The 24,682-nt window shown below is 41.2% G+C and overlaps 1 protein-coding gene across 2 annotated transcripts in view; it reads left to right on the top strand.

Annotated features, from left to right (window-relative positions):
- The window catches only part of CEMIP2 (cell migration inducing hyaluronidase 2), an 86,857-nt gene extending 77,218 nt beyond the window's left edge, over positions 1–9,639 (top strand). Inside the window, exons 22-24 of one of the 2 annotated variants that reach the window (XM_049896966.1) lie at positions 5,345–5,499; positions 8,175–8,278; positions 8,632–9,639. In XM_049896966.1, coding sequence (XP_049752923.1) covers positions 5,345–5,499; positions 8,175–8,278; positions 8,632–8,828 — 456 coding nt within the window. In that variant the 3' untranslated portion in view covers positions 8,829–9,639. The remainder of the gene's footprint in view (positions 1–5,344; positions 5,500–8,174; positions 8,279–8,631) is intronic. The other variant, XM_049896967.1, reaches the window with a different exon arrangement.
- The last annotated feature ends 15,043 nt before the right edge of the window (positions 9,640–24,682 follow it).

Raw genomic sequence — 24,682 nt, 5'->3', positions numbered from 1 at the left:
TGACGTGGGTGCCACCATATAAAGAGCTCTTTGGTTAACTATTGACAGGAGCCCTGGTGGCCCAGTGGTTAAGAGCTCGGCTGTTAACCAAAAGGTCGGCAGTTCAAATCCATCAGCTACTCCTTGGAAACCTTATGGGGCAGCTCTACTCTGCCATATAGGGTCACTGTGAGTCAGAACCGACTTGATGACACCTAATAACAACAACAACAACAGCCTGTTAACTAATTGCTAGCCAGAGCCTGGGTCAGGTCTCATGCGGTCTCTTTCAGAGTTCAGTTTTTCCCACTGGTGGGCAGTGTCATCACAAAGCCATATATATGTGGACAGAATTAAAGTTTACTTTTTAACAACTCTGAATTAAGAACATGTCTACTTAAATGTAGCTCAAAGATTCCGTAACCTCTTTATACCCCATTCTCCTTTGTCAGCAGCCCTACGTTTTGTAATACGTTCATGATATAATTTTAGTGGCATGAAGTCTGTTAGCTCAGCATCGTAATGCAGTCAGCTGCATGAAGACCTGCTAATAAGGTGCTGGGAGTTTGTTATTAAAGGGAAATGGTGAGTGCTGAGCCACACTGCTAGTTAGTAAAAGAAAATATTGTCTTGCCAAAAAAACCCCAGGCAGGTTATGCCCCAGGGTCTGAAGACATTTTTAAGACTCCCTTGCTGCATACTGGGTGCCTGGAACTCTAGAGAAATCATAGAACACTATGTTTTCTCGTATTTATCTCTACTTCTCACATTATGAAGAGAATCTTGCCTAGGACATGGCATTGCTTTAGTTTTTATGGAAAGTTTTGTGTTTCCTTTGTGTGACAGCCTAATTTGAGTGTGTTGAGGATCGTTATATATCTATATTTTCCTTAGGTGTACCTCAATTTTGGAAACCCTGGTGGGATAGTGGTTAAGTGCTATGGCTGCTAACCAGAAGGTTGGCAGTTCTAATCCACCAGGTGCTTTTTGGAAACTCAAAGGGGCAGTTCTGCTCTGTCCTATAGAGTAGGAATTGAGTTAATGGCAATGGGTTTGGTTTTTTTTTGGTTTGGTACCTCAGTTTTAAGTATTCAGATTTTTCAAACTAAGGGAATCACTTTTAGCCTTCCCTAATATAAAATGCCCCCACCTGTCTGTCAGTTTGTCTTACTGTGGGGGCTTGTGTGTTGCTGTGATGCTGGAAGCTAGGCCACCGGTATTCAGATACCAGCAGGGTCACCCATGGAGGACAGGTTTCAGCTGAGCTTCCAGACTAAGACAGACTAGGAAGAAGGACCCGGCAGTCTACTTCTGAAAAGCATTAGCCAGTGAAAACTTATGAAAGCAGCGGAACATTGTTTGATATAGTGCTGGAAGATGAGCCCCTCAGGTTGGAAGGCATTCAAAAGATGACTGGGGAAGAGCTGCCTCCTCAAAGTAGAGTCGACCTTAATGACATGGATGGAGTAAGGCTTTCGGGACCTTCATTTGCTGATGTGGCATGACTCAAAATGAGAAGAAACAGCTGCAAACATCCATTAATGATCGGAACCTGGAATGTATGAAGTATGAATCTGGGAAAATTGGAAATAGTCAAAAATGAAATGGAACACATAACAATCGACATCCTAGGCATTAGTGAGCTGAAATGGACTGGTATTCCCATTGCCGGGAATGACAACTCGAAGAGGAATGGTGTTGCATTCATCATCAAAAAGAATGTTTCAAGATCTATCCTGAAGTACAACGCTGTCGGTGGTGGGATAATATCCATATGCCTACAAGGAAGACCAGTTAATATGACTATTATTCAAATTTACGCACCAACTACTAGGGCCAAAGGTGAAGAAATAGAAGATTTTTATCAGCTGCTGCAGTCTGAAATTGATCGAACATGCAATTAAGATGCACTGATAATTACTGGTGATTGGAATGCAAAAGTTGGAAACAAAGAAGAAGGATCAGTAGTTGGAAAATATGGCCTTGGTGATAGAAACAATGCCAGAGATGGAATGATAGAATTTTGCAAGACCAATGACTTCTTCATTGCAAATACCTTCTTCCACCAACATAAACGGCGACTATACACATGGACCTCGCCAGATGGAACACGCAGAAATCAAATTGACTACATCTGTGGAAAGAGATGATGGAAAAGCTCAATATCATCAGTCAGAACAAGGCCAGGGGCCGACTATGGAACAGACCATCAATTGCTCATATGCAAGTTCAAGCTGAAAGTGAAGAAGATCAGAGCAAGTCCATGAGAGCCAAAATATGACCTTGAGTATATCCCACCTGAATTTTGATACTATCTGAAGAATAGATTTGACACGTTGAACACTAGTGACTGAAGACCAGACGAGTTGTGGAATGACATCAAGGACATCATCCATGAAGAAAGCAAGAGGTCACTGAAAAGACAGGAAGAAAGAAAAGACCAAGATGGATGTCAGAGGAGACTCTGAAACTTGCTCTTCAGCGTCAAGCAGCTAAAGCAAAAGGAAGAGTTGATCAAGTCAAAGAACTGAACAGAAGATTTCAAAGGGCCTCTTGAGGAGACAAAGTATTATAAGGACATGTGCAAAGAGCTGGAGATGGAAAACCAAAAGGGAAGAACATGCTTGGCATTTCTCAAACTGAAAGAACTGAAGAAAAAATTCAAGCCTCGAGTTGCAATAGTGAAGGATTCCATGGGGAAAATATTAAACGATGTAGGAAGCATCAAAAGAAGATGGAAGGAATACACAGAGTCATTATACCAAAAAGAATTAGTCGATATTCAACAATTTCAAGAGGTGGCATATGAGCAGGAACCGATGGTACTGAAGGAAGAAGTCCAAACTGCTCTGAAGGTACTGGCGAAAAACAAGGCTCCAGGAATTGATGGAATGAATATCAATTGAGATGTTTCAACAAACAGATGCAGCCCTGGAGGTGCTCACTTGTCTATGCCAAGAAATATGGAAGACAGCTTCCTGGCTAACTGGCTGGAAGAGATCCATATTTATGCCTATTCCCAAGAAAGGTGATCCAACCAAATGTGGAAATTATAAAACAATATCATTAATACCACACGCAAGCAAAATTTTGCTGAAGATCATTCAAAAATGGCTGCAGCAGTATACTGACAGGGAACTGCCAGAAATTCAGGCTAGTTTCACAAGAGGACGCGGAACCAAGGATATCATTGCTGATGTCAGATGGATCCTGGCTGAAAGCAGAGAATACCAGAAAGATGTTTACCTGTGTTTCATTGACTATGCAAAGGCATTCGACTGTGTGGATCATAACAAACTATGGATAATACTACGAAGAATGGGAATTCCCGAACACTTAATTGTGCTCATGAGGAACCTTTACACAGATCAGAGGCAGTTGTTTGGACAGAACAAGGGGATACTGATTGGTTTAAAGTCAGGAAAGGTGTGCGTCAGGGTTGTATCCTTTCACCATACCTGTTTAATCTGTATGCTGAACAAATAATCTGAGAAGCTGGACTATATGAAGAAGAAGGGGGGCATCAGGATTGGAGGAAGACTCATTAACAACCTGCATTAGGCAGATGACACAACCTTGCTAGCAGAAAGTGAAAAGGACTTGAAGCACTTATTAATGAAGATCAAAGACCACAGCCTTCAGTGTGGATTACACCTCAACATAAAGAAAACAAAAATCCTCACAACTGGACCAATGAGCAACATCATGATAAATGGGGAAAAGATTGAAGTTGTCAAGGATTTCATTTTACTTGGATCCACAATCAACAGCCACGGAAGCAGCAATCAAGAAATCAAAAGACGCATTGCATTGGGCAAACCTGCAGCAAAAGACCTCTTCAAAGTGTTGAAGAGCAAAGATGTCACCCTGAAGACAAAGGTGCGCCTGACCTAAGCCGTGGTATTTTCAATCACATCATATGCATGTGAAAGCTGGACAATGAATAAGGAAGACCGAAGAAAAGTTGACGCCTTTGAATTGTGGTGTTGGCGAAGAATATTGAATATACCATGGACTACCAAAAGAATGAACAAATCTGTCTTGGAAGAAGTGCAGCCAGCATGCTCCTTAGAGGCGTGGATGGCGAGACTGCATCTTACATACTTTGGACATGTTGTCAGGAGGAATCAGTCCCTGGAGAAGGACATCATGCTTGGCAGAGTACAGGATCAGTGGAAAAGAGGAAGAACCCTCAACGAGGTGGATTTACACAGTGGCTGCAACAATGAGCTCGAGCATAACAACCATTTTATGGATGGCGCAGGACCAGGCAGCGTTTCATTCCGTTGTGCATAGGGTCACTATGAGTTGGAACCGACTCAACGGCACCTAACAACAACAACAATATAAAATGACACCTTACCTTAGCAATTTCAGGATTATTCACTGGGTTAGGACAATTTAAACACAGCCAAAAAGCCATTTTGAATTCCCGTGAGTTCATTTCCAAAACCAAACCAAGCCCATTGCCATCGAGTCGATTCTACGTGAGGGAAGGTATAGTGGCGAGAGCATTCACCCTTTGCCAGCCTTTAGCTGGTGGATTCTAAGTGCCAGCCTTTTAGTTAGCAGCTGTAACTCTTTTCCACTGTGCACCAGGGCTCCAGCCTTTACCATAGTTTATATTTTTCAGATGATAAGCAGAAATTGTGCCTATGGATTTAATTCATTGTTGAATCATTTTTTCAGTCTGCTTTTGTTTTTTGTTCTTTCCTTTTCCTTTCTGACAGAGGGATTAATGATATTTAGAAGTTTCTCGAGTTCATAAACCAGTAATTTAAAGAGGATGACTATGGAAATTCCAGCTCATACTTACTGTGAAACAGAATATAATGATGCCTTCTGGCTTAAATCCAAGTAAAATTACCACTCTTCCATTTTGATTTCAGAGGAGAGCTATATTTGGAGTGAAGGAAATAGGCAATCGGGGTCCAGTGATATTTCAACCCTAAACTCTAATGAGGGTGAGGGGTTACTTGGGTCAAGGCATGATAAATATTTTTCTGAACTAAGGTGACAGTAAGTGAGCTCTCTGAGCCGCACTTCAGAGTTTCTGCCTGTTCTGGGCGCGGCAGCAGCGTGATCTCTGAATTACAAACCTTTGACCCTGATGAGGGAGTGCGTCTGTAAAAAGTCACTGAGCCTAGCTGAGTGGAGACTGCCACCCCGTGCTCAGAGCATCTTACCCACAGGCATGATTTCTAAGTCTCGCAGGGAAATAGTAAGTAGAATAGACAGTTTGAATCCTGCACATATATTTTGAATACAGGGGTTAGAAGACAGAGGGAAGGGGCCGGAGAGACAGGTCATCCTGGAAATATTACCAAGATGTTAATTACACCAGAGGACATTTTTGCTTTTTCAGCTCAACGGCACAGACTTCACCTTCCGAAATGAAGGTCTCTTCCTCCTTATTGTGGATGCCTGTAGTGTTCCATTCCGGTTGACGGAAAAAAAGACCTTCTCACTTGCTAAAGTCAGTGGCATGAACGAGTACTTAAAAACCAGGGTCCCTCCGAGGTAGGTGAAGTTTGCTGTGTAACAGCGACAAGCCGTCAAAAAGATGACACAGGTTAACCCTGAGCATTGGTTTGCCCTGGTGGTATAGTGGTTAAGAGCTGCGGCTGCTAACCAGAAGGTCAGCTGTTTGAATCCACCAGACGCTCCTTGGGAGCTCTATGGAGCAGTTCTACCCTGTCCTGTAGGGTGGCTATGAGTTGGAGTTAACTCAACGGCACTAGGTTTTGTTTTTTTCAGGTCCCACTGATGGACCCTAGCACATCATTATGCTATGACTGTGGTATATGAAGTCATTAGCTGGGTTGCTTGGAAGTGACCAGAAAGGAGTAAATTGATTGTTAAGTGAGATGAGTGTCTGGTCTCTCTTTTGAGAGCTCTTCTGAGGAGTGTTTTATTGGTCTCTGAGGAAGGATGCACAGGAGAGAAACCATTCTGTTTCTATGTTGGTAAAGCCTGCCGGGAGGTAAGGGGATAAATTCAGGCTCCTTCCTGCCCCTTGGCTTTGCTGCAGGTAGTGATTTACACTTGGGCCTTCCTTTGGTGAAGCCGCTAAGGGAAGAACATTAGCCCCCCAGAGAGTAAAGGCCCTTTTAACTTTGGGATCATCTTTAGTCGATCTGATCCCTATACTCTTTACAGATTATAGGACCGGATTCCAATAAGTCCCACGAAGCCGCTGGGACTACATTGGGTGTAATATTCAGTGTTCGTGTATAGCACTGTCTTCTGCCTTCAGACACTTGTAGGGAATTCCTTTCAGAGGCTGCAGTTTTCTTTACGAATTTAAAGATTTTTCTTAATGTTGAAAACACAACACACTCCCTTCCCCTAAAACAATCAAGGACACAAATTTCACCACAGATATTTAGGGCAAGACCAAAAAAAAAAACCATTGTGACCCTATAGGACAGACAAAATAGCAGTTCTGAAAGCTCTTCTATAGATTGAAAGAGTTAGATCCAACTAGTTAAAAATCACCAGGTAGTTTTTAGAAAGGGGACAGAAAAAGGACTTTTGAGATACTGGTAATGTTCTGTTTTGTTTTTTTTTTTGTTATTGTTATTTAATTGGGGTGCTTGTTAGACAGCATGGTTAGCTTATAAAATTTTAATGTGCTGTACACTTAGGAATATTTTCCTGTATATATATTGTATTTTAACAAAGTGTTAAGAAGTTAGAAGGCAAGTTGGCAGCAACTTTTAGGGAGACAGCACCTGTGGTGGAATGTTGGTGACCTGTAGTGATTTCATGGGACTGGCCTGAGTAACTGACCCACCGAAGAAGGTCAGGGCTGCAGGATGGCCAAGGTCAGACTTCTGTACCGAGTCACCGCTGCTTTAGAAAGACCACAGCCAAGAACCCACATACCACCATAAAAGTGAAGATTTGATTAAATAAGAAATGTCAAAACCCAGGGTAAGAAAATAAATGCTTTACTGAAGGATGTAAAACAAGAGCTGACTAAAAGGAGTGGCTCTCCCTATTTCTGGATGGAAGACACAATATTGTAAGGATGTCATTCTACCTAAATTAAAATGTGTATTTAGCACATTTCCATTAGCATCCCAATAGATTACTTTTTCATTGTACTGACAGTTGAGGAAGCCCTGGTGGCATAGTGGTTAAGTGCTACAGCTGCTAACCAAAAGGTCAGCAGTTTGAGTCCACCAGGCACACCTTGGAAACTCTATGGAGCGGTTCTACTCCGGCCTACAGGGTCGCTATGAGTCGGAATCAGCTCAATGGCACTGTGTTTGCTTTTTTTGTTATTGTTGACAGTTGATACCGAGGTTCATCTGGAAAATAAACGTGGGAGAATAATCGAACATTTAAAAAAAAATTACAATAATAAAAGGGGCTTATTTTATCAGATATTAAACAAATGATAAAGCCATAGTGATTAGGTCAGTGTGGTATTGGCAAAGGAGACAGAGATCAGAGGAAGAGAACGGAAAATCCACACAAACAGATCTGAATGTATGTACTGATTTATTGCCTGATAAAGATGGCGATTTAATCCAAACCATGGGGGACAGATTTAATTGATTTATGTAGAATTGGTATTTATCCATTTATTGAATAAACAGATATTAAAGCATAAATAGAGCATCTGAAAACAAAATAAACCTCCCCCCATGTTTTGTTATAATAGTTTATTCTCTAGGAGAACTCGGCCCCCAGCTGTCCACTAGGTCAGTTTACCTAAGTGACCTGTGGGCTCCCTTTGTTTAGAGACCCTTTGTAATAGCAACATGAGAAGTTCTAGGTGGGGCAGGGGTGTGGGCCCTTGTAATAGCAGAGATGAGAACGCAGCTGAGATTTTTTTCCTTACGAGTTGTGCTTTTAACTAGTATTTCTATACTGTACTCGTTTCGGAGTCCCCAGGTGGTGCGAATGGTTAAGGACCTGGCTACTAACTGAACGGTTGGAGGTTCAAACCTACCCAGAGGCACCTTGGAAGAACGGCCTGGTGATATGCTTCTGAAAAATCACAGCCTTGAAAACCCTATAGAGCTCTGTTCTAGTCTGCAACACCTGGAGTGGCCATGAGTAGAAATTGACTTAATGCAGCTGGTTTGGTCTTTTTTGGTTCTGTACTCCTTTCAGGAAAACACTCAGTAAATACATGCTGCATTACTGAATTTTATTCTTATTTTTTAAACTTTTAATTACAGGTCAATTGTTCTGTTGAGCACAAGAGGAGAAATAAAGGAGTTGAACGTTTCAGATTCGTTAGTACCTCTGGGATTAGCCAAACCAACTCATCTTTATAACAAAGGTGTGTATTTGTATTATTTTATGTAATCCTTAGGAGACCAGCAGCATCTGCATTTTTTTTAAGTTGGAATTTAGCTATTAGACCATTCTCATTTGGATGTTTTACTGGAGTGGGTACTGTTAAGATAATTTGTAAATAAGAGGACAGTGTTCATGGAAGCGTGTTGGGATGTGGTGTGTTATTTGGGGCAAGAGGTAGGCGGTAAGAGTTCACTTGTTGACGTAGGAAAGTGTAGTTTTTTGTTTGTTTTTTTTAATAGCTGTCTCCGTTTTGCTCACCTCTAGCTCACTTCCCACATTATCTTGCCTGGAACTAGTAGCTATACAAATAGAACTTTTTTTTTTTTTTTCCAGGGAGTACCATATTTTTGGGATTCAGTGGAAACTTTAAACCTTCGTGGACTAAGCTATTTACCAGTCCTGCTGGAGAGGGCCTCGGGCTGCTGGAACAATTCATACCTTTGCAGCTGAGTGAATATGGTTGTCACAGAACCGCTGCTGTCCGCAGACGAGACCTGGAACTGTTAAAGCAAGCTTCGAAAGCACATTAGAGACTAACTGTAACTTAAGTGCTGGGAAAAAAAATGTGAACTAACTTATTTAATTTATGGCATTTAAAAATGACACTGTTAACCCAATGGAACCATTTCCCTGTTTGATATAGAACAGGGAGGGCAACAAAACAAACAGTTAAAAGTGCTGAATACCAGCTCACGCACCTTGTAGTTGTATAAAATGTTGAAGAATTTATTTGTATTTGTAAGGCTGGTGTCTTTGGAGAATGGTTCTCTCACTCCTTCTACCCCCGAGTTTTTTAGTGACCCTAAGCAGTGTTTTACTTGTTGTATCATGGGATGTTGTGGGGTGGGGTGGGGGGCAAAGAGAGCCAGCCTGAGCTCCTCAGAGGACCAGCTATTGTAGCACCTTGGATACTTGAAGCCTAAAGCTCAGCTGTGTCATGTGGTGATTGACTTGGGTGGCTGGTATGTTCCGTGATGCCTTGGGCCCTGTTTCTGGGCAACTTTTTAGGATTTTATATAATACCGAATGACAGAGTTTTAAGTGGCAACTCAGGCCCAGCTCATGCCCTTTTTTATCTGGACATGTGCTATTTTTACTTATTTCTATATTAATGACTTCTAAGTGTTCAGTTTTTCAAACAGCAAAGTACCTTGGGCCAAAAGGGCTTTTTAGGGATTAGAAATCCTTTTAACCTATGACTATTGGGCAAAAGGTTGACTTGCACCAAGGTTGGAGGTTGTTGGGACCATTTTGCAGCTTTAATCCTTAGCCTGTTCTGACTGTATATTTGTGTTTAAAAGACAGAGCTGAGATGAATATTTACCTTTTTTTTTTTTTTTTTTTAAGAAAGAAGCAGGCCATTCTCCCGAACCATAACCTTGTGTCATTTTTTAACTTGCACAAAGGAAGTCTGTTCTCCATGTTGCTCCTGAACCCGGATTTTTTGATGATGTTTTTGTACGTGGATTTTTTTTTTTTTTTTAAGCTTTTCTGCTCACAGCCCTGTCAGGAAAATCACAGAGAGCTTAATGATACCCCAAAATGATTGTATCCAACGTGGGGGGTGGGGGGGGGATGAGGGAGTCTTAAAGGGCCAGAATCATGATAGAAAAGTCCAGGAATGAACCTCTTTATAGCTTTGGAGTTGGTCACTCCTAATTAATTAAATTTTTAGAGCTGATACATAAAAGGGGCCATTATGCCCTATTTCCCTCTCCCATTGGGTCCCTGATTCTCCTGCCCATGAGAATGGCACATAGCAAAAGGAGATGACTCTGCAGCCTGGGAGGTTGCCAAACCAAGAGGAAAAAAGCATCAAAATGCTATTTTCCTAAATCTACGTTGTCCTAAATCCACGATGCATGCAGTGTAGTGAAGGGACGGCCCCGGGGAGATGGTGGGAAGTGTTTTCCAGCTGACATTGGCGATGAGTACAGACAAATTCACTTTCCTCTCCCAAGGGCAAAGGTTGATGGCCTGCACCTTTGAGTCCAGGAGAAACTGCAGAGCAGCTCTATGACTTCTGTTACCTTACAAAATATGCTACCTCAAAGTGCTACCGATAAACCTTTCTAACTGTAAGTGCCCTTGCCAAGGGCATGGGTCTTAATCAAAGTGTAGTTGTTGGGGTTTTTTCTCTTTTTTTTGTATATTGATGAATGAGATCTCACCTATTAAATATATTATTGGGTCATGGTTCCTGAAGGTGGTTCAAGTCTGTATGTGTGTGTGTGTGTTTTATGACTTAAATATCTTGCGTGCGTGTTTGCAGAGTTTGGTTCTTCAAAGATTTGAAAAGGATATATAAGTTCCAAGGCACTCAGTTTTTCTGATTCGTATATTAATCACCAGGGCCTAAGTTAAATAAATAAAAATACATGCGCATGTATTTTTACATATGTGTGGATCTATTTTTTAATTCCAGCTGTAAAGAAATTACTGGCAGAAATGAGGAGGGGAAACTGTCTACCAAGTCAATTTTGTGAGACTAAGCTTCAAAAAGGCAGGGGCTGTAGTCTCCTGTGCAGTGGTTCTCAGCCTTGCTGGCAAATTTGAATCACCTGGGGAGTTTTAAAAAATATAGACACCTGGTCTCTACTTCTAGTACAATCCCCCCAGATTCTTTTTTAATTTTTTTTTTTTAAGCTCCCAGAGTGATTCTAACATGCAGCCACAGTTGGGAATTACTGCACTGATAGGTCCAGTGCTTAACTTCAGTCTATAACTTTTTTTTTAATAAAATTACATTTACCTATTATTATTTTGAGATTCCTATATTACTCCCAGAACTTACAGCCCTAAACAAACATTGCACTTTTGTCTTCCTTTAAAAAAAAAAAAAAATTATGTGGTAAAATATATATAACATAAAATTTACCATTTTAACCATTTTTTATGTGTATAATTTGATGATATTATAGTCACCATCTTGTGCAATCATTACCATTATCTATTTCTAAAACTTTTTTTTTCTCACCCCAAACAGAAACTCTGTACCCCTTAAGCAATAACTCTCTGTTCCCCTCTCCTCTCACTCAGCTCCTGATCCTCACAGATGATCTTAGGTCTCTACGCAATTGCCTATTCTAGATATTTCATATTATTTAGGATTATATAATATTTGTCCTTTTCTGTCTCATTTATTTCAGTCAGTATATCGTTCTCAAGGTTCATCCAGGTCATAGCATGTACCAGAACTTCATTTCTCTTTTTGGCTAATACCAAAAACCAAACCCATTGCTGTCAAGTTGATTCCCACTCATAGCTACCCTACAGAATGGAGTAGAACTGCCCCATGGGATTTGTACAAGCGCCTGGTGGATTCGAACCACCAAACTTTTGGTTAGCGGCCGAGCCCTTAATCACTACGCCACCAGGTCTCCTTATGGCTGATAGTCTTCTTTTAGTAGAACTTTTTAATACAGTTTTTAGTTCTTAATCCTCTCCAAAAGGTAGAGTGGTCATATAAACTGGTACACACATTTCAGGCAATTGGGAGCTGGCAATCTGCTCTATTTCTACCAAGAAAATCTACTCAAAGGTGATTTATACATTCGTAAGCATTTTTCATCAGGTGAGGCAATTGGTTGAGTTCCAGCAATGTGGTCGTTCACAAAGCAGACTGCTGATGAGAAACACAGGGGCTGGAACATGTTGGCAGACTCCGGCGTTTCAGTCTTTGCAGCGAGATTCCTGCCTCTTCGCCTGAGCCAGCGTACCATATATCATCCTCAGAGGCTGGAGGAGAGTGCCTACGAGCAGATGAAAGGCAGGCGCAGGTTCTAGGAATATGACTCCAAAGGAGCCGCTAAGCTCATGTTTAGACGCAGGGGGATTTACGAGTCCTCTGTCCTGACTTCATCAGAAGGGAGCACATTCTCCTGCCATTGAGTGGATTATTTTCTTTTGAGGAGGGGTGGGCAAATTAGGGGATGGATAGAGACTTGAATACTTCAGACAACTAGGTTTTCATTCCTTCAGAAACAAAATGAGGTAATGTTCCCATGAGTCCAGCCAAAAGGCATTTCAAGAAGACGGAAGGCACTTATTTCAAGAGTGGTTTGTTTTTTGGTTGTTCCTGGTAGGTAAGAACTTAGATTCCATAATGGCAATGGTTGTGGATTCCATCCACGATACAGAGTTAGAGATTACCTTCTAGAATTCTTGTTTGGCCTTCAAATGCTGATTAAACCAGGTTTAATAACGTGAGACATTCCTGGGAAGTGAAGACCTTCAATGGGTGTAATTGGGTGACAGGCTTGTCTAAGTACTGCTCATCTTACCTGGTAATAACCGAGTCTGCTACAAATGTGAGCAGACACTCTGAATGAACTGGAGGTAGTTTGCAACAAATAGGTGAGAAAAAACAAGGAAAGACACCCCTGCCCAGTGTCCCTCTTTCCCTTCACAAATAACAAAATGCTCTTCACATCTGGCAGTATCTTTCGAGTCATTCAGAAGGTAAATGGCTTTTTACTCTTCTTTATCTTCAATATGAGAAACTGGTTGCTTCATGCGGCCCTAGTGGTGTAGGGAAGGACACATATACTTTTATATGTAAAATTAAAGAATGACAGACTGAAATATAAAGATTTCTAAATGAACTGTGGCCCACAGGGCATCCAAAAACAGCCATAGCAAGCTGTGAAAGTGTTATATCTGAAAATACAACAAAGGGTGGGTCAGAAAACATCTTCATAGATTTGTTTTTGTGATTTTTCTAAGAAGGTCAACGTGATTAATCTGTATACGAAAAGCTACAGATTTAAAGTTTCTTCTCAGAAAAGCTGACACTTTTATGTTCACCATTGGTTAATCAAGGGTTAGCAAACTATGACTTGTGGGCCAAACCCACCCCCACTGCCTGTTTTTGAACCAATGTTGAGCTAAGAATGGTTTTTACATTTTAAAATATAACATATTGGAAAAAGTCAAAAGAAGAGTTATGTTTTTTGAACGTGAAAATTATATGAAATTCAAATGTCAGTGTCCATAAAAAAGGTCTTATTGGAACACAGCCAGGCATATTCATTTATGCATTATAGCTGCTTTCAGGAACCCTGGTAGTGGTTAAAAGTGCTAGGCTGCTAACTGAAAGATCAGTGGTTTGAACCCACCAGCCACTCCGCGGGAGAATGATGTGGCAGTCTGCTCCTGGGAGGATTTACAGACTTGGATACCCTACCCTATAGGCAGTTCTGTCCTGTAGGGTCTCTGTGAGTTGGAGTCAACTCAACAGCAGTGGGTTTGGGCTGGTTTGATTTCCTGCAATGGAGAACAGATCTGAACAAATACGAAGTGTTGCGTATTTTCCCCTACTACTCCATCTATACTGTCTTCCCTGGGTTTTTTTGATCTGAGCAGGGCAGATTTAATGCACAGCCTAGCACATGGCTGTTCCTGAGGCAAAGTTTTGGAACCCATGATAAAGCCCCCACCACAATGTCTGAAATTCTCACTGTCAGAATTATTCCTTTGGCTACAGTTATTTCAACTCTGAAATCCCAGTCACCCTTAATTTCAGCCAGCTCTTTGTAGTCTTTTAAGGATTCCAAATGCAAATATACATTTAACCACAATGAGGCTGCGAAAACTAAAAAACCAGGTTGTTTTGTGTCTTTGCTTTGGGATGGAATTATTCAAACTAGTTATTTCACGTTTATCGAAGCTCTGATCAGCAGTTCCAGATGTACTTTAAGGTAGGATGAATTTTGTCATATAGACAGTTTGCTTTATAAGCAAATGTCTTTTTAAAAAAATTTTATTGTGATGAAATATATATAATGTAAAATTTGCACAAAAGTCTTTTAATACATAAACTTCATGGAGGAGGTGGGAGGTGGTTAGGTGGAGTTGGGGGCAGTGAAAGTGGTCCTTGCCAGGGAAGAAGGTAGAGCACTCTCGGAGTGTGTGGTAGGGTTGGGGCCTCCCATCAGCCATATTGGCCACCAACACCCAGTTCCTGCAAGAGGAAGGTCTAGGTCAGGTAGCTTTCTGATGTGGGAGGATGTAAGCTTTGCAAGTCTCGGGTGTCAAGGAGCATCATTAGCTCCCATTATAGGTGGGAGAAGGGGTAATAAGTTCTGACAGGATGGAAAGACCACACCAAAATTTTTCACCCCCTTCAAAAAGGTGCCCATGATCAGTATTCTAAGGAAATTGGCTCTTTATCAGTGAACAGTTTGTGGATTAGAGACAGAGTGAGGTGCCTAATGCAGTCCTTTCCACCTACCATGATGACACGGTAGAAATTTTTGGTGACCAACCTAAGTTTGATCCCAACTAAGGTTCTTTCTTGTTAGTTGCTGTCAAGTTTATTCCATCTCATGGCAAACCCATGGGTGCCGGGTAGCACTGTTCCATAGGGTTTTTAAGGCTGTGACCTTTTAGAAGCAGATCACCAGGCCTGTCTTTCCAGGTGCCTCTGAGTGGGTCCAAACCGCCAACCTTTTGGCTAGTAGTCAAGGGCTTAACCGTTTGCCACTGAGGAACTCCTTACTAGTGGTGCTAATTGGGCAGGCTCTTACTCCTGACCCTCAGCTTTCTCATCTATAAAATGGGACGACTAATCCTTTTGAAAGGTCAGAGAGCGAATTGAATGAGAAAAGCCATGGCTCCCAAATGTGACTGGTCATCAGCAATACCTGTGTGGTTTGTTTAAAACATTCAGATTTCCAGACTCCTGAGAATTTAGTAGTTGTGTGGAAGCTAAGGATTAGAGAATCTGTTTTGTTGCTTTTTAAACAAAGTTCTGAGGCAATGCCAGGTTTAGGAACCACCGAGAACACCCCATGAAAATCTTCTGTTCCAGTTTTGACGAATTTGTGGTACTCAGTTAATTGTACTTAGAAACGGTACCTCAAGCTAGGCAATGCTGGTTTAGTGAACTGATTCGAGGGTCTTCATGAGGTTTGCATTTATGTCATTAGTTGCACTAGTGCCATAACTCAGCAAGCCAGCTGTGTGCCGATAAGAGCTATTAAATGTGGAAAGAAAAGTATGAAATGAAAGCCTGTGGCCACGTCCTGCCCTGCAGCTTTTGTGTGTGGTGTTCTCTCACCATTCTAGCGAGGAGGAACTTCAGCTCAACTAATAATTTGTCCTTTCCAAGCCTTTTACCGTATACTAACAAAAAAGAAAAATACTCATTTCTAATTATCTCTCAGATCTTTAACCACCCACTTTATCACTTTGTCTTCTCAAGTAGGAAAAAGTCTAACATGGAGTAAAATGTTTTAAAGCCAAAGTTGACATGAAAAGCCGAAACTGAGCTGGAGAACATAGAAAATGAGTGCCTCTGACAGCAGCTCTTCCTTGTTTCTATGTCCCATTTCTTCCTCTCTGCTGCTCAGGGTCCACTGCTGGGACCCTTGTCATACTGGTTGTTGTTAGTAGCCATCAAGCCAGTTCTGACTTGTGGTGGCCCCATGTCTGCAGAGTAAAATTGTGCTCCACAGGATTTTCAATGGCCTTGACCTTTTGGAAGCAGATTGCTGGCACTGTCTTCTGAGGTGCCTCTGGGTGGGTTTGAATCACCAGCGTTTCAGCTAACAGTTGAATGCTTAATGGCTTGCACCATCTGGGGACTCCTGGGTGACCCTGTTCCCAGACTTCTTTTACATGTTTCATTTCCTATCACTGTCCCCAGATTCTGTGTTCAATCCTCAACGCTTGCTAAGCAAATTCAATCAGGTTCTCATGGCTAAAAGAAATTCCTTCCTAGGCAACAATGCCATTTTACTATCTATTCCAGTGCCTATAGTGTTAAAAGAAATGTTGTACAGGAACTTCTGTTTATGTCTAATCTAGTTGGTTTATTTCTCTATTTTTTATTTTGTTGTTGTTGAGAATATACACAGCAAAACATACACCAATTCAACAGTTCCTACATGTACAGTTCAGCGACATTGATTCCATTCTTCGAGTTGTGCAACCATTCTCAACCTCCTTTTGAGTTGCTCCTCCCCCATTAACATAAGCTCACTGCCCACTAAGGTTCCAATTTTTTCTTTTGAGCTGCTCTTTTCAATTTGATCCCATATAGATAGTTCTTCAAAGAGTCTAATGCTCCTGAAAGGCATTATGCTGAGTGAAATTAGTCAGTTGCGTAAGGATAAATATCATATAAGACCACTAGTATAAGAACTCGAGAAATAGTTTAAGCAGAGAAGAAAATATCCTTTGACGGTTACAAGGTTTGGGAGGGAGGGAGGGAAGGAGAGGGGTTTTCACTAATTAGATAGTAGATAAGAAAGATTTTAGGTGAAGGGAAAGACAACACACAATACAGGAGAGGTCAGCACAACTGGACTAAACCAAAAGCAAAGAAGCGTCCTGAATAAACTGAATGCTTCAAAGGCCAGCATAGCAAGGGTGGGGGTTGGGGACCATGGTCTCAGGGGACATCTCAGTCAATTGGCGTAATATAATCTATTAAGAAAACATTCTGCATCCCACTTTGGAGAATGGCTTCTGGGGTCTTAAATGCTAGGAAGTGGCCATCTAAGATGCATCGATTGGTCTCAACCCACCTGGAGCAAAGGAGAATGAAGAACACCAGAGACACAAGGTAATTATGAGCCCAAGAGACAGAAAGGGCCACATAAACCAGAGACTACATCAGCCTGAGACCAGAAGAACTAGATGGTGCCCAGCTACAACCAATGACTGCCCTGACAGGGAACAACAGAGAACCCCTGAGGGAGCAGGAGAGCAGTGGGATGCAGACCCCAAATTCTCATAAAAAGACCAGACTTAATGGTCTGCCTGAGACTAGAAGGACTTCTGCGGTCACGGCCCCCAGACCTTCTGTTAGCCCAAGACAGAAGCCATTCCCAAAGCCAACTCTTCAGGCAGGGATTGGACTGGATAGTGGGATAAAAAATCGTACTGGTGAAGAACGAGCTTCTTGGATCAAGTAGACACTTGAGACTATTTTGGCATCTCCTATGTGGAGGGGGGATACCCTGGTGGCATAGTGGTTAAGTGCTATAGCTGCTAACCAAAGGGTCGGCAGCTCAAATCCGCCAGGAGCTCCTTGGAAACTCTATGGGCAGTTCTACTCTGTCCTATAGGGTAGCTATGACTTGGAGTTGACTCAACGGCACTGATTTTGGTTTTGGTTTATCTGGAGGGGAGATGAGAGGGCAGAGGGGGTCGGAAGCTGGCTGAATGGACACGAAAAGAGAGAGTGGAGGGAAGGAGTGTGTTGTCTCATTGGGAGGGAGCAACTAGGAGTATATAGCAAGGTGTATATAAATTTTTGTATGAGAGACTGACTTGATTTGTAAACTTTCACTTAAAGCACAATAAAAAAAAAAAAAAAAACCTAGTGCTCAAGACAGATATTATTTACTAGTTAGGATAACTGATTGTTCGGTTTTAACATTGGTCGGTTTTTAAAATTATTTTTACCCTCCAGTATAATTCACCTACATATGAGGCTGAGGCCATCTATGCAGACAGGAAGTTACAGACCTGGGAAACCTGCAAATCAGTCACTGGGTAATGGGCTAGGTGCCATTTATGGGATACAAGTTTGTGTATTTGAGTGGTTCCCTTCTTATCACCTTGAGGAAGATGGTGGACAATACTGTGATTTTCCTCTTACTATCAGTTTGAATCAACTCAACAACAATGGGTTTTTGGTTTTGGTTAAACTATGTTCTCAGGATAGGGAGACTAGATGAGCAAACCTACTTGGCTCAGAAATATATAATCCACTCAGATTCCAGGCCCAGGGTCTTGGCCACAAGAAAGCATATTTATTCCAACATTTTCTGGAAGCTGTGCTCTGTGAGTACTGGAAAATCCCCTTTGTTTGTAGTGTCTTTCATTTCTGTAAATCACCTTATTTCAATAGCTGAAAGGAAGTGATTTGGTAATTATAGCTTTCCTTTGTTGCAGCTTTTTATTGAAAACATATGCCAGTAAGGTTAAGTAAGGACCCAAGTGGGTAGATGATATATAAACAAGATTGAGGACTAACAAGGATTAGGGGCTTCCTGTAATTGTAATTGAAATTGAAAAAATTCTACGGAGCAATTCTACTGTGTACTCATGGGGTTGCCATGAGTCTGAAATGATTTGAAGGCAACTAACCACAACAACAATAAAAAAAAAACACAAGACTTTGGATTTGTGGCCCTAAAGATGGGATCCTGGAGAGGCTGTGTAAGATATACAAAGAATATCTAAGGCGCTGGTTCCTGAGAACAAGAATGCTGTATTGAATTGGACCTGAGGGTGAAACCTGGAATAGTGAGTTAAGGAAACAGAGGCTCAAAGAAGTTAAATGAATTTGGCTACACAAAGAAATTATCACTCGTCTCAGTTTGTCATACTGTGGTGGCTTGTGTGTTGGTATGATTCTGGAAGCTATGCCATCAGTATTTCAAATACTAGCAGGGTCACCCATGGTGAACAGGTTTCAGCAGAGCTTCCAGACTAAGACAGTCCAGGAAGAAGGACCTTCTTTAAAAAAAAAAAAGGGGGGGGGGGGCGGTGCTAGTGAAAACCTTACAAACAGCAGTAGAACATTGTCTGATACAGAGCCAGAAGATGAGCCCCTCAGGTTGGAAGGCACTCAAAATATGACTGGAGAAGAGCTGCCTCCTCAAAGTAGAGTTGACCTTAATGATGTGGATGGAGTTAAGCTTCTGGGACCGTCATTTGCTAAAGTGGTACAACTCAAAATGAGAAGAAACAGCTGTAAACACCTATTAATAATCAGAATGTGGAATGTACGAAGTTTGAATCTAAGAAAATTGGAAGTCATCAAAATTGAAATGGAGAAAGCTTCAAAGGTCAGCGGAGCAGGGGCTGGGGTCTGGGGAACTTGGTTTGAGGGGACTTCTAAGTCAATGGGCAAAATAATTCTATTATGAAAACATTCTGCATCCCACTTTGAATTGTGGTGCCTGGGGTCCTAAATGCCAACAAGCGGCCATCTAAGATACATCAATTGGTCTCAACCCACCTGGAGCAAAGGCAAAGGAAGAACACCAAGGTCACACGACAACTAAGAACCCAAGAGACAGAAAGGGCCACATGAACCAGAGACCTACATTATCCTGAGACCAGAAGAACTAGTTGGTGCCCAGCCACAATCGATGTCTGCCCTGTCAGGGAGCACAACAGACAACTCCTGAGGGAGCAGGAGACCAATGGGATACAGACCCCAAATTCTCATAAAAAGACCATACCTAATGGTATGACTGTGACTAGAGGAATCCCAGAGACAATACTCCCCAGAACTTCTGATGGCACAGGACAGGAACCATCCCCGAAGACAACTCATCAGGCATGAAAAGGACTGGTCAGTGGGGGGGAGAGAGATGCTGATGAAGAGTGAGCTAATTAAATCAGGTGGACACGGGAGAGTGTGTTGGCAACTCTTGACTGGAGGGGGGATGGGAAGATAGAGAGAGAGGAAAGATGGCAAAATTGGCACAAAACGAGAGACTGAAAGGGCTGACTCAATAGGGGGAGAGCAAGTGGGAGAAGGGAGTAAGATGTATGTAAACCTACATGTGACAGACTGATTGGAATGGTAAATGTTCACTTGAAGCTTAATAAAAATTAATTAAAAAAAAATTGAAATGGAACACATAAAGATTGATATCCTAGGCATTAGTCAGCTGAATGAACTGGTACTGGCCATTTTGAATTGGACAATTGTATGGCCTACTATGCTGGGAATGACCAAATAAAGAGGAATGGCATTGTATTCATCATCAAAAAGAACATTTCAAAATCTATCCTGAAGTATAATGCTGTCAGTGATATGATAATATCCATACATCTGCAAGGAAGACTAGTTAATATGACTGTTATTCAAATTTACGCACCAACCACTAGCCAAAGATGAGGAAATTGAAAATTTTTACCAACTTCTGCAATCTGAAACTGATCGAACATGCACTCAGGATGTACTGACAATTACTGGTGATTGGAATGCAAAAGTTGGAAACAAAGAATAAGGATCAGCAGTTGGGAAATACGGCCTTGGTGATGGAAACTAGTCAGGAGGTTGCATGACAGAATTTTTAAGTCCAACGACTTCTTCATTGTCAATATCTTTTCAACAACATAAACAGCAACTACAGACGTAGACCTGGCCAGATGGAATACACAGCAATCAAATTGACTACATTTGTGGAAAAAGGTGAAAAAGAAGCTCAATATCATTAGAACAAGGCCAGTGGCTGACTGTGAAACAGACCATCAATTACTCATATCCAAGTTCAAGTTGAAGCTGAAGAAAATTAAAACAATTTCACAAGAGCCAAAGTACAACCTTGAGTATATTCCACCTGAATTTGGAGACCATGTCAAGAATAGATTTGATGCATTGAACACTAACGATCGAAGACCAGACAGGTTGTAGGATAACATCAAGGACATCATACATGAAGAAAGCAAAAGTTCATTAAAAAGACAAGAAAGAAAGGAAAGACCAAAATGGTTGTCAGAAGAGACTCTGAAACTTGCTCTTTAAAGTGGAGTACCTAAAATGAAAGGAAGAAATGACGAAGAGCTGAACAGAAGATTTCAAAGGGTGGTTTGAGAAGACAAAGAAAAGTATAATAATGAAATGTGCAAAGACTTAAAGTTAGAAGACCAAAAGGGGAGAATATGCTTGACATTTCTCAGGAAGCATTAAAAGAAGATGGAAGGAATACACAGACTCACTGCACCAAAAAGAATTGGTCATCATTCAACCATTTCAGGAGGTAGTATAGGATCAAGAACCATCAGTATAGAAAGGAGAAGTCTAGGCTGCACTGAAAGCATTGGTGGAAGACAAGCCTCCAGGAACTGATGGAATACCAACTGAGATGTTTCATGCGATGCTGAAAGTGCTCACTCATTCATGCCAAGAAATTTGGAAGACAGCTACCTGGCCAACCAACTAGAAGAGATTTATATTTGTGCCCATTCCAAAGAAAGGTGATCCAACAGAATGTGGAAATTATCAAACAATATCATTAATATCATACACAAATAAAGTTCAAAAATGGTTGCAGCGGTACATCGACAGGGAACCACCAGAAATTCAAGCTGGATTCAGAAGACGACGTGGAACAAGGGATATCGTTGCCGGTGTCAGATGAGTCTTGGCAGAAAGCAGAGACTACCAGAAAGATGTTTACTTATGTTTTATTTTGACTATGCGAAGGTATTTGACTGTGTGGATCATAACGAATTATGGACAACATTGCAAAGAATGGGGATTTCAGAACACTTAATTTTGCTCATGTGAAAACTGTATATAGATCAAGAAGCAGTCATTTGAACAGAACAAAGCGATACTGCATGGGTTAAAATCAAAAAGGTTGACATTGGGGTTATATCTTTTCACCATACTTATTCAATCTGTACGCTGAGTAAACAATCCAAGAAGCTAGACTATATGAAGAAGCATGTAGCATCAGGATTGGAGGAAGACTTGTTAACAACCTGTGTTATGCAGATGACACAATCTTGCTTGCTGAAAGCGAAGAGGACTTGAAGCACAAACTGATGAAGATCAAAGACCATAGCCTTCAATATAAATTAACTTAAACATAAAAATCCTCACAACTGGACCAGTAAGCAACATCATGATACATAGAAAAAAAATTGAAGTTGTCAAGGATTTCAGTTTACTTGGATCCACGATTAATGCCTATGGAGGCCCGAACCCCAAGGCAGCAGTCAAGAAATCACAGAGCATATTGCATTGGGCAAATCTTCTGCAAAAAACCTCTCTAAAGTATTGAAAAGCAAAGATGTCACTTTAAGGACTAAGGTGTTTCTAACCCAAGCTATGGTGTTTTCAGTTGCTTCATATGCATGTGAAAGCTAGACAAGGAATAAGGAAGAACTGATGTCTTTGGATTATGGTGTCGACAAAGAATATTGAATATACCATGGACTGCCCAAAGAGCAAACAAATTTGTCTTGTAAGAAACACAGTCAGAATGCTCCTTAGAAGCAAGGATGTTGAGACTTCGTCTCACACAGTTTGGACATATTATCAGGAGGGACCAGGAGAAGGACAATGCTTAGCAGAGGGTCAGCAAAAACGAGGAAAACCCTCAACGAGATGGACTGACACCGTGGCTGCAACGATGGGTTTGAACATAGCAATGATTGTAAGGATAGTCCAGGACCAGGCAGTGTTTTGTTCTGTTACACATAGGGTCGCTTTGAGTTGGAATCAACTTGACAGCACCTAACAAGGGGCTTCGTGTTTAATTCAGGGGAAGAGGGTCAACTACATAAGCCAATTTTTTTTTTTTTTTTTTTTTACGTGGAGGGCAGTTTTTCTTAACATTGATGATCTATATTTTCTGGGTCTTGTTTAAAATTCCTTAAAATGAGTTAATTTGTTAAACTTCAGTTATAAACTTTTGAATGCAATAGTAGCTAAATAATTGGGTTCAAAGTATGTTCGTTGTTGGATATTTGGGCTAGAACTTCTCATAAATTATCAACTTAATACCTATATTGCTGCTGCCTACTTGATTGTAATAACACAGAGGCTGTTTTAATTTTATCTGGTCTTTAGCTCTTTATTTGAACGATTACACTGGAAATAAAGAATGAGGAGAAAGAAGAATGGCTCTTTCTTGATTTCCTTAAACGTTTTCCATCAACTACTTCCACATTTAAATTAGCAAGTCAGAACACAGTGGACTCAATCCTAACCACTGAGTCTTTGAATTCGTTTAATGAGGATACTATTTTAAACACATCCTTGTTATTGTGTGTGTTGCTTCCATATGTCTGAGAGTTTACTCATTGTACTGATACATCTGGTGCTGAGATTTACAAAGTTAGTATTACACGGGTGTGTGTGGTAGGCAGAGTCCTGCTTTAAGGGTGCAATTAAGCCTACTGTTAATTACCGTGGAAAATTTCACTTTTTAGATGTGCACCCTGTCTTAGTGTGAGTTCATAAGTTTAGAGGGAAAGAGGTATTACCATTTCTATTTCTTTGATGAAACTTCTATGAGTCAAATTGCCTTGAAATGGGCTGTAGGATAATGGATATTGAGGTTTCAGGTACCACATGGAAAGAAAACAGGTGAAAGAAAGAGAGAAGTTTCCGTATTACTAAACATGATCTTCTGGATTCTGGCATTCTTTTTTGCTTACTCAAGTTCAGGGCTGTGATTTTTTTTTTTTTTTTTAATTTTTATTGTGCTTTAAGTGAAAGTTTACAAATCAAGTTAGTCTCTCATAGAAAAATTTATATACACATTGATAAATACTCCTAATTGCTCTTCCCCTAATGAGACAGCCCACTCCTTCCCTCCACTCTCTCTTTTTGTGTCCATTCCACCAGCTTCTAATCCCCTCCACCCTCTCATCTCCCCTTCAGATAGGAGATGCCAACATAGCCTCAAGTGTCTATTTGATCCAAGAAGCTCATTCTTCACAAGCATCTTTTTCTATCCCATTGTCCAGTCCGATCCCTGTCTGAAGAGTTGGCTTTGGGAATGGTTCCTGTCCTGGGCTAACAGAAGGTCTGGGGGCCATGACCGCCTGGGTCCTTTTAGTCTCAGTCAGACCATTAAGTCTGGTCTTTTTACGAGAAATTGGGGTCTGCATCCCACTGCTCTCCTGCTCCCTCAGGGGTTCTCTGTTGTTCCCTGTCAGGGCAGTCATTGGTTGTAGCTGGGCACCATCTAGTTCTTCTGGTCTCAGGCTGATGTAGTCTCTGGTTTATGTGGCCCTTTCTGTCTCTTGGGCTCATAATTACCTGGTGTCTCTGGTGTTCTTCATTCTCCTTTGTTCCAGGTGGGTTGAGACCAACTGATGCATCTTAGATGGCTGCTTACCAGTGTTTAAGGCCCCAGACGAGGGCTGTGATCCTTACACTGAGGCTTATGGATCACTTTCATCGGCAGCATCAGGTTTACTGTTAAAGTTGCAGATTCTTGGGCTTCATTTTAGATGGATTGAATTAGAATCTGTTGGATTGAAACACAGAAATCTGCACTTGAAAAAGCAATCTGTCCAGTGGAATGAATTACAGAACCTAGGAATAGACCCAGAAGAGAAGTGGAGTTACAAATCAGTGGGTAAAGAATTAAATATCCAATAATGTAAGAATAAGTAGTTTTCCATACAGAAAAATGCTACTAGATCATACCTCACATCATGACAGAAAATAAATGTGGAAAGTAGGCTTTTAAAACTTTTAGAAAAACTATAAAAACAAACAAAAACCCATTGCCATGGCATCAATTTTGACTCATTGTGACCCTAAAGAAGAGAGTAGAACTGCTCCAAAGGGTTTCCAAGGAGCAGCTGGTGGATTTGAACCACCAGCCTTTTGCTTAGCAGCCATAGTTCTTAACCACTGCACCACCAGGGCTCCAGAGAAAAATTA

This window comes from Elephas maximus, chromosome 9 (assembly GCF_024166365.1).
Source record: "Elephas maximus indicus isolate mEleMax1 chromosome 9, mEleMax1 primary haplotype, whole genome shotgun sequence".
Classification (NCBI taxonomy): domain Eukaryota; kingdom Metazoa; phylum Chordata; class Mammalia; order Proboscidea; family Elephantidae; genus Elephas; species Elephas maximus.
The sequence above is the reverse complement of the archived record's forward strand: the minus strand, read 5'-3'. Positions and strand labels throughout refer to the sequence as shown.